At 40.3% G+C, this 10,433-nt stretch overlaps 1 protein-coding gene across 1 annotated transcript in view; it reads right to left on the minus strand.

Moving 5' to 3' along the window:
• Positions 1 to 230: 230 nt before the first annotated feature.
• The window catches only part of LOC128666270 (uncharacterized), a 112,530-nt gene continuing 102,327 nt past the window's right edge, over positions 231 to 10,433 (minus strand). The window contains exons 14-15 of the mRNA XM_053720748.1: positions 3,617 to 3,679; positions 231 to 474 (exon numbers count right to left, since the gene is read on the minus strand). Of these exons, the coding sequence (XP_053576723.1) occupies positions 455 to 474; positions 3,617 to 3,679 (83 nt within the window). The 3' untranslated portion in view covers positions 231 to 454. The remainder of the gene's footprint in view (positions 475 to 3,616; positions 3,680 to 10,433) is intronic.

A 10,433-nucleotide genomic window follows, 5' to 3' on the forward strand; every position in this document is an offset into this window, starting at 1 on the left:
CTTTGAACTGTTCTCCAATAGATGCTCTAGCTACACATAAAGGCTGTATGGCTACAGCACTGATTGGAGAACAGTTAAAACTGTTAGCTCACATAAAATATGAGTTTTGAAGTGGGCGGCCAGAGTGGGGTATTAGAATGTCACAGCTAGATTAAAAAGTAAGTTACAGCCCATCGTTATTAGACGTGATCAATTAAAGTCCCTGTAAAATAATGCTTAGATTCTGGACCTGATTTTAAAACATCACTTTAATTGCTAATACATACTACACATGTATAAAATTACTTTAAATAATTATCACAAATCTGACATTATAAACCTGCTATTAATGTGCACATTATTCACATTTTAATATACTTTTCCTTAAAGTATTGATATACGGACATGTTTTATCTTCATACGGATAGGAATCAGTTCAAATTCCATATTAATATCTTCATGCTAAATCTCTGGGCTACTGATTTTTCCGAAATCCTGCAGAAACATACAATAAAGTAATTAGAATAATGACATGATATAAGCTATCTTGGTTAGCAAATAATAATTAACTTTTTATTTTCATGTGCTATTTGGCTTATCGTAATATGTCATTTCATGGTTTATATTCTACTTCAGCTTTAAATGGATACAAAAATGCAAAAAGAAAATGCTGTAATATGTTAGAGCACTTTATTATTGGGCTATTGCTTGTAAATAAGGGATTGTCTGCACCAGATTTGTTATTGTTTAAAAAGATAGATAATGCCTTTATTACCCATTCCCCAATTTTGCATAACCAACAAGGTTATATTAATACACTTGTTACCTCTGTGATAATCTTGTATCTAAGCCCTCTGCAAACTGCCCCCTTATTTCAGTTCTTTTGACAGACTTTCATATTGACCAGTCAGTGCTGACTCCTAGGTAACTCCACGGCATGAGCACAATGTTATCTATAAGGCACACATGAGCTAACATCCTCTAGTTGTGAAAAACAGTCAAAATGAATTCAGATAAGAGGCGGCCTTCAAAGGTTTTGAAATTAGCATATGAGCCTACCTAGGTTTAGCTTTCAACTAAGAATACCAAGAGAACAAAGCAAAATTGATAATAAAAGTAAATTGGAAAGTTGTTAACAATTACATGCCCTATCTGAATCATGAAAGTTTATTTTGGACTAGACTGTCCCTTTAACGTCTGCAAAGGGAATAAACACATGGTTAAAATCAGCTCCATTGCAGCAATGCACTGCTAGGAGCTAGCTGAACATATATGGTAAGCCAATCCCAATAGACAAATGTGTGTAGCCACCAATCACCAGCTAGCTCCCAGATGTGCAGTGCTGCTGCTAAGGATTTGTATCTATGTTTTTTTAAAACAAATAAGAAAACAGTCAATTTTTAAAAAAAAGTGAATTTAAAAGTGTCCTAAAATTGTATTCTCTATCTGAATCATGAAAGTTTAACTAAGGCTTCCAAGATCTTTAAAGGGAAATTTAAGCCAAAATTAAACTTTCATGATTCAGATAGGGCATGCAATTTAAAACAACTTTCTAATTTACTTTTATCATCAAATTTGCTTTGTTCTCTTATCATTCTGTGTTGAAAGCTAAACCTGGGTAGGCTCATATGCTAATTTATAAGCCATTGAAGGCCGCCTCTTATCTCAGTGCATTTTGATAGCTTTTCACAGCTAGATAGTGCTAGTTCATGTGTGCTATATAGATAACATTGTGCTGACTCCTGTATAGTTATTTAGGAGTCAGCACTGATTGGCTAGAATCCAAGTCTGTCAAAAGAACTAAAATAACGAGGCAGTCTGCAGAGGCTTAGATACAAGGTAATCACAGAGGTAAAAAGTGTATTAATATAACTGTGTTGGTTGTGCAAAATTGGGGAATGGGTAATAAAGGGATTATCTATCTTTTAAACAATAACAATTCTGGAGTAGGCTGTCCCTGTAACATGGGGCCTTCCTATTCTAGGTGATCAAAAGAATGTTTCAACAGATTGTCTGCACCATTTTGCACTACTAAAGGTACTTGATAAAAGGCAACACGGCCTGTATGTCATAATTAGAGGTTTTCTAAGATTATTGGGAATGGAACAGTTATTGTTTTGCATTTGAAAGACACACTGAAGCAGCCAATGATGCCATATTTTAGTGTATAGATAAATAGATACTTCTAAAACTTTGCTGCTAATCTTTGGAAAGAAAAAACTTAAAGGGGCATTCTAATGCAAACACTGTACGCTATGGGGCCCATTTATCAAGCTCCGGATGGAGCTTGAAGCCCCGTGTTTCTGGCGAGCCTTCAGACTCGCCAGAAACACCAGTTATGAAGCAGCGGTCTAAAGACCGCTGCTCCATAACCTGTCCGCCTGCTCTGAGCAGGCTGATAGAGATCACCGCAATTCAACCTGATCAAGTACGATCGGGTTGATTGACACCTCCCTGCTGGCGGCCGATTGGCCGCAAGTCTGCAGGGGGCGGCGTTGCACCAGCAGCTCACAAGAGCTGCTGGTGCATTGCTGAATATGGAGAGCGTATTGCTCTCCGCATTCAGTGAGGTCTGTCGGACCTGATCCACACTGTCGGATCAGGTCCGACAGACCTTTGTTAAATAGGCCCCTCTAACTCAACAGAGCTTTTAATTGTTGTATCATTGATGATAACCATGTTTAGCCCACAAAAAAAGGTTTAAACACATAGGTAAATTGTTTTAAACACATAGTTAAAGTACCACTTAGGAGCCCTCAAGCATTGCAGCTCCCAATCATGAGCAACAGTTGCATGAAGCTGCCAATCACCAGCCATTTCCTGCTTGGGAGCTGTAACACTTGCAGCTCCTAAAGTATGACTTTATCTATGTTTTTAGCATTTTGTTGGGGTTAAACATAATTAGTTAGCATCAGCCATGCAATAATTATATGCAACTTTCCACTTGATTTCTATTATTAAAGGTCCAGTAACGTCAATAGATAGAGCATGTGATTTTCTACTCTTGGCATCCTTAGTTAAAAACATACCTAGGTAGGCTCAATAGCAGCAATGCACTACTGAGAGCTGCTGATTGGTGGCTGCATACATATGCCTCTTGTCATTTGCTCACCAGCTAGCTCCCAGTGGTGCACTGCTGCTCCTTCAACAAAGGATACCAAGACACTGAAGCAATCAATTAAATTTGACAATAAAAGTAAATGTGGAAAATTGTTGAAAATTGTTTGCTCGATCTGAATCATTGGAGAAAAATGTTGGGTTTAATTTCCCTTCAAATTAAATTATTTCTCTTGAAATTCTTTGTTTAAATGTAGCCTTTTTTTCCATGAGAGCAGATACTGAGGTAGAGTCAGCAGTGTGCATGTGTCTTTAGTACTATATCACAGCAGTGTTTGCAACAAGTCCTCAAGACACATGCACACTTGTGAGCCTACCTCAGTATGCTCTCATGGGAAAGAAGGCAAGTTCCAATAAAAAAGGGTATCAAGAGAAAGTGGTAAATTTGATCATAAAAGTGATCAATTTGTCTAAATCGTGACAGTTTAATTTAATTTCCATGTCCCTTTAAAATGATTCTTACCAGCACAATATATTCACCAATATTTGTTAGATGTAAAGAGAAAGATAATATACTTGCCTGTAAATGGTGACTTGCTTAAAAGTGGTAAAAAGGCTTCGACTGCAGTGCGTATTCTCTGAACTACGTGGGTAAATAAATGATTTTTGTTACATAAAAAAATAATAAACAATAGAATATTAATAAGAATAAAATTAATATAATGTTGCAAATATAAAAGTGAAAGGAACAGACATCAAATTAATCAAATCTTAAAGAGAAAATTCCATTTGCTTTATTGCATGTAAAATATATTGCATAATTAAAAAGAGAGGAATGTTTCTGTCCTAAATGAAGCTAAGACTTCCTTAGGGAGATGTTACTGTCTACCAATAGAGTTCTGGGGGTTGTCTTTTACCAGCTAATGAGCAGTCAGTCCCTAGGGATCATTTGTATACGCCATACATTTTCTGTTAGAACTAATAACAATATAAACAGATTTACGTTTTAGAAGAAAAAGTATTTCAAAATTTGGTTGCCACGTTTTCTTATACATGATTGGACAATTTGTGAGCTTAACATCTCAATAAAATAGTGATCTATACATTTTTAACCTGGTAATATCCAATATATTTTCTAAGGATATGGCACAAAGCTTTATTTCTCTTGCAAGATGTATCGAGTCCACGGATTCATCCAATACTTGTGGGATATTCTCCTTCCCAACAGGAAGTGGCAAAGAGAGCACCCACAGCAGAGCTGTCTATATAGCTCCTCCCCTAACTCCACCCTCCAGTGATTCTCTTTGCCGGCTCTAAGCAATAAGGAAGGGTAAAGTGATTGTGGTGACAAAATGTTAGTTTTTATTTTCTTCAAGCAAGAGTTTGTTATTTTAAATGGTACCGGTGTGTACTATTTACTCTCAAGCAGAAAAAAGATGAAGATTTCTGCCTGGAGGATGATAATCTTAGCATTTATAACTAAGATCGATTGCTGTTCCCACAGAGGCTGAGGAGTACAGGAAACTTCAGTTGAGGAATGGTTTTGCAGGCTATGCTGCACTGAGGTATGTTCAGTCATTTTTTTCTGTGATATTTCAAGAAAAGGGCTGACATTATCCCCATGAGGGGAAGGGTAAGCTGTAATCAAACACTTATGGTAGTATTACAAGCTTGCATAAGGGCTAAGTTACTCAGCTGGTTGACACTTATATAATAAAGCAAACGTTTTTAGATAAACTTGGTAAAACGTTTTTGGGACTTTTATTTAGAGGGTTATTTTGGCTTATTTTGAGATTTACATCCCACATGGCTGTTTTTAACACTTGAGGTGTTGCTTTAAGGCCCAACAGACATCGTGTATGAGGTGGGTGGGGCCTAATTTTGCGCCTTAGATGCGCAGTTGTTTTTATCTCTGGACAGCAAGCTGCAACACAGGAGAGTCCTGAAGCGGTTTTGGGGCCAAAACGAAGCTTTATTCCCTCAAATTCAACTCCTAAGGGCAGGTAGGCACCACAATAGAGCTGTGGCAAGGTGCTGACTGTATATTTTCCATTTTTTTTACTCTTGTCAATCCGGTATGGTTATTAAGGGGTTAATTTAATTCTTTTCTAGTGGTGCAACCTTACTAAGGCTTACTACTTATACTGTAAAAAATTAGAAGGATTTGTGACATTTTTAAGCAGTTTTGCAGAACGTGTACATGTTATTTTCTCTTAAAGGCACAGTACCGTTTTTTTTTTTAAATTGTTGTTTTACATTGAATAAAGTGTTTTCCAAGCTTGCTTGTCTCATTACTAGCCTGTTAAACATGTCTGACATCAAGGAAACTCCTTGTTCAATATGTTTAGAAGCCATTGTGGAACCCCCTCTTAGAATGTGTCCCACTTGTACTGATATGTCTATAAATTTTAAAGAGCATATTGTAGCACTTAAAAATGTAGCGCTAGAGGATTCTCAGACAGAAAGAAATGAGGTTATGCCATCTAGTTCTCCAAAAGTGTCACAACCAGTAACACCCGCACAAGCGACGCCAAGTACATCTAGTGCGTCTAATTCATTTACCTTACAAGACATGGCAGCAGTTATGCATTCTACCCTCACAGAGGTTTTATCTAAACTGCCTGGGTTGCAAGGGAAGCATGATAACTCTGGGTTAAGAACAAATGCTGAGCTTTCTGACGCTTTAGTAGCCGTATCCGATATTCCCTCACAATGTTCTGAGGTAGGGATGAAGGATTTGCTGTCTGAGGGAGAGATTTCTGATTCAGGTAAGACGCTCCCTCAGACAGACTCTGATATGATGGCCTTTAAATTCAAGCTAGAACACCTCTGCTTGTTGCTCAGGGAGGTATTGGCGACCCTGGATGATTGTGAACCTATTGTGGTTCCAGAGAAGTTGTGTAAAATGAACAAATACTTAGAGGTCCCTGTTTACACTGATGTCTTTCCTGTCCCTAAGAGGATCGCGGATATTGTTTCTAAGGAGTGGGATAGACCAGGTATACCATTTGCTCCCCCTCCTACTTTTAAGAAAATGTTTCCCATATCTGACACCATGCGGGACTCATGGCAGATGGTCCCTAAGGTGGAGGGAGCTATTTCTACACTAGCTAAGCGTACAACTATACCTATTGAAGACAGTTGTGCTTTCAAAGATCCTATGGATAAAAAATTAGAGGGTCTCCTAAAGAAAATTTTTGTTCATCAAGGTTTTCTTCTCCAACCTATTGCATGCATTGTTCTTGAAACTACTGCAGCTGCTTTTTGGTTTGAGGCTCTAGAAGAGGCTCTCCAGGGGGAGACCCCATTAGAGGATATTATGGATAGAATTAAGGCTCTTAAGCTGGCTAATTCTTTCATTACAGATGCCGCTTTTCAACTGGCTAAATTAGCGGCAAAAAATTCAGGTTTTGCCATTTTAGCGTGGAGAGCGTTATGGCTTAAGTCCTGGTCAGCTCATGTGTCATCAAAATCAAAGCTTTTGACCATCCCTTTCAAAGGTAAGACCCTATTCGGGCCTGAACTGAAGGAAATTATTTCAGACATCACTGGAGGGAAGGGCCATGCCCTCCCTCAGGCTAAAACAAATAAAATAAAGACCAAACAAAATAATTTTTGTTCCTTTCAAAACTTCAAGAGTGGTCCCGTTTCAGCTTCCCCTGCTGCAAAGCAAGAGGGGAATTTTGCTCAGTCCAAGTCAGTCTGGAGACCTAACCAGGCTTGGAACCAGGGTTAAAGAGGCCAAGAAGTCTGCAGCTGCCTCCAAGACAGCATGAAGGGGTAGCCCCCGATCTGGGACCGGATCTGGTAGGGGGCAGACTCTCTCTCTTCGCTCAGGCTTGGGCAAGAGATGTTCACGATTCCTGGGCTTTAGAAATTGTTTCCCAGGGATATCTTCTGGACTTCAAAGACTCCCCCCCCAAGGGGGAGATTTTACATTTCACAATTGTCTGCAAACCAGACAAAAAGAGAGGCGTTCTTACGCTGTGTAGAAGACCTACATACCATGGGAGTGATTCACCCGGTTCCAAGAACGGAACAGGGGCAAGGGTTTTACTCCAACCTGTTTGTGGTTCCCAAAAAAGAAGGAACTTTCAGACCAATCTTGGATCTCAAGATCCTAAACAAATTCCTCAGAGTCCCGACTTTCAAGATGGAGACTATCCGGACTATTCTGCCACTGATCCAGGAGGGTCAATATATGACCACAGTGGACCTAAAGGATGCGTATCTGCACATCCCTATCCACAGAGATCATCACCAATTCCTCAGGTTTGCCTTTCTGGACAGACATTACCAGTTTGTGGCCCTTCCCTTTGGGTTGGCCACGGCTCCCAGAATTTTCACAAAAGTGCTAGGGTCCCTTCTGGTGGTTCTAAGACCGCGGGGCATAGCAGTGGCGCCTTATCTAGACGACATCTTAATTCAGGCGTCAACTTTCCAATTAGCCAAGTCTCACACGGACATCGTGTTGGCTTTTCTAAGATCTCATGGGTGGAAGGTGAACATAAAAAAGAGTTCTCTCTTCCCTCTCACAAGAGTTTCCTTCCTAGGAACTCTGAGTTTTAATTTCCTGACCTCCGTTAGAAATATTTTAATTTCTACCGAGTCTATCAAACACCTCCCGAGCTCTTCATTCCATTCCGCGGCCGTCAGTGGCTCAGTGTATGGAGGTAATCGGACTTATGGTAACGGCAATGGACATAGTTCCATTTGCTCGCTTACACCTCAGACCACTGCAACTATGCATGCTCAAACAGTGGAATGGGGATTATGCAGATTTATCTCCTCAGATAGATCTGGATCAGGAGACCAGAGATTCTCTTCTCTGGTGGTTATCACAGGTTCACCTGTCTCGGGGAATGTGTTTCCGCAGACCAGAGTGGATCATAGTTACGACAGATGCCAGCCTGCTGGGCTGGGGTGCAGTCTGGAACTCCCTGAAAGCTCAGGGGTTAGGGTCTCAGGAGGAGACTCTCCTCCCGATAAACATTCTGGAACTGAGAGCGATATTCAATGCGCTTCAGGCGTGGCCTCAACTGGCTGTGGCCAAATTCATCAGATATCAGTCGGACAACATCACAACTGTAGCTTATATCAATCATCAAGGGGGAACAAGGAGTTCTCTAGCGATGATAGAGGTCTCCAAAATAATCTGATGGGCAGAGACTCACTCTTGCCATCTTTCAGCAATCCATATCCCAGGAGTAGAGAACTGGGAGGCGGATTTCCTAAGTGGACAGACTTTTCATCCTGGGGAGTGGGAACTCCATCCAGAGGTGTTTGCCCAACTGATTCCAATATGAGGCACACCAGAATTGGATCTGATGGCGTCTCGCCAGAACGCCAATCTTCCTTGTTACGGGTCCAGGTCAAGGGATCCCCAGGCAGTACTGATAGATGATCTAGCAGTGCCCTGGTCCTTCAACCTGGCCTATGTGTTTCCACCATTCCCTCTCCTTCCTCGGCTTATTGCCAGAATCAAGCAGGAGAGAGCTTTGGTGATTCTGATAGCACCTGCGTGGCCACGCAGGACTTTGTATGCAGACCTGGTGGACATGTCATCCGTCCCACCATGGACTCTGCCACTGAGGCAGGACCTTCTGATTCAAGGTCCATTCAAGCATCCAAACCTACTTTCTCTGCGTCTGACTGCTTGGAGATTGAAAGCTTGATTTTAGCAAAGCGTGGTTTCTCTGAATCGGTCATTGATACCTTGATTCAGGCTCGAAAGCCTGTCACCAGAAAAATCTATCATAAGATATTGCGTAAATATCTTTACTGGTGTGATTCCAAGGGTTACTCATGGAGTAAGATCAGGATTCCTAGGCTATTATCTTTTCTCCAAGAAGGATTGGAGAAGGGATTATCAGCTAGTTCCTTAAAGGGACAAATTTGTCTATCCTTTTACACAAGCGTCTGGCAGATGTTCCAGACGTTCAGGCATTTTGTCAGGCTTTAGTTAGAATCAAGCCTGTGTTTAAACCTGTTGCTCCGCCATGGAGATTAAATTTGGTTCTTAAAGTTCTTCAAGGGGTTCCGTTTGAACCTATGCATTCCATAGATATTAAGCTATTATCTTGGAAATTTCTGTTTTTAGTAGCTATCTCTTCGGCTCGAAGAGTGTCTGGGTTATCTGCTTTACAGTGTGACTCCCCTTATCTTGTTTTCCATGTGCATAAGGTGGTTTTGCGTACCAAACCTGGATTTCTTCCTAAGGTTGTTTCTAATAGGAATATCAATCAGGAAATTGTTGTAATCCTTCTTCCAAGAAGGAACGTCTGTTGCACAACCTAGATGTGGTTCGTGCTTTAAAATTCTACTTACAAGCAACTAAAGATTTCCGTCAAACATCTTCATTGTTTGTTGTCTATTCTGGAAAGCGAAGAGGTCAAAAGGCTACGGCAACCTCTCTTTCTTTTTTGGCTAAAAAGCATCATCCGTTTGGCTTATGAGACTGCTGGCCAGCAGCCTCCTGAAAGGATTACAGCTCACTCTACTAGAGCAGTGGCTTCCACATGGGCTTTTAAAAATGAGGCTTCTGTTGAACAGATTTGTAAGGCGACGACTTGGTCTTCGCTTCATACTTTTTCCAAATTTTACAAATTTTATACTTTTGCTTCTTCAAGGCTATTTTTGGGAGAAAGGTGCTACAAGCAGTGGTGCCTTCCGTTTAGGTACCTGTCTTGTCCCTCCCTTCATCCGTGTCCTAAAGCTTTGGTATTGGTATCCCACAAGTATTGGATGAATCCGTGGACTCGATACATCTTGCAAGAGAAAACAAAATTTATGCTTACCTGATAAATTTCTTTCTCTTGCGATGTATCGAGTCCACGGCCCGCCCTGTCTATTTAAGACAGGTAGTATTTTTTATTGAAAACTTCAGTCACCTCTGCACCCTAATAGTTTCTCCTTTTTCTTCCTAGCCTTCGGTCGAATGACTGGGGGGTGGAGTTAGGGGAGGAGCTATATAGACAGCTCTGCTGTGGGTGCTCTTTTTGCCACTTCCTGTTGGGAAGGAGAATATCCCACAAGTATTGGATGAATCTGTGGACTCGATACATTGCAAGAGAAAGAAATTTATCAGGTAAGCATAAATTTAGTTTTTTTTATTTGTAATTCTAAACACTGTCTGAAGATTAATATAATCTCTTACAGACACATTTTAAAGGGATATTAAAAACTTTGAGGTTGCAATATAAAATGTCAATTATGTTTAGTAAAAGACACAAAAAAGCAATATACATTAATTATTTATTGTGTCCCATCTGCCTGTAATTTAATTATGTAGCTTGTGAGCTTTGCCGTTTCTGTAAGAAAGCAAACTCCAAGCTTAACATTGCTAAATCTCACACAAATCTCTAAAGCGCAGCTGAACATGTGCAATAGCGTCAGTT

The sequence above is a fragment of the Bombina bombina genome, chromosome 7 (assembly GCF_027579735.1).
Source record: "Bombina bombina isolate aBomBom1 chromosome 7, aBomBom1.pri, whole genome shotgun sequence".
Classification (NCBI taxonomy): Eukaryota; Metazoa; Chordata; class Amphibia; order Anura; family Bombinatoridae; genus Bombina; species Bombina bombina.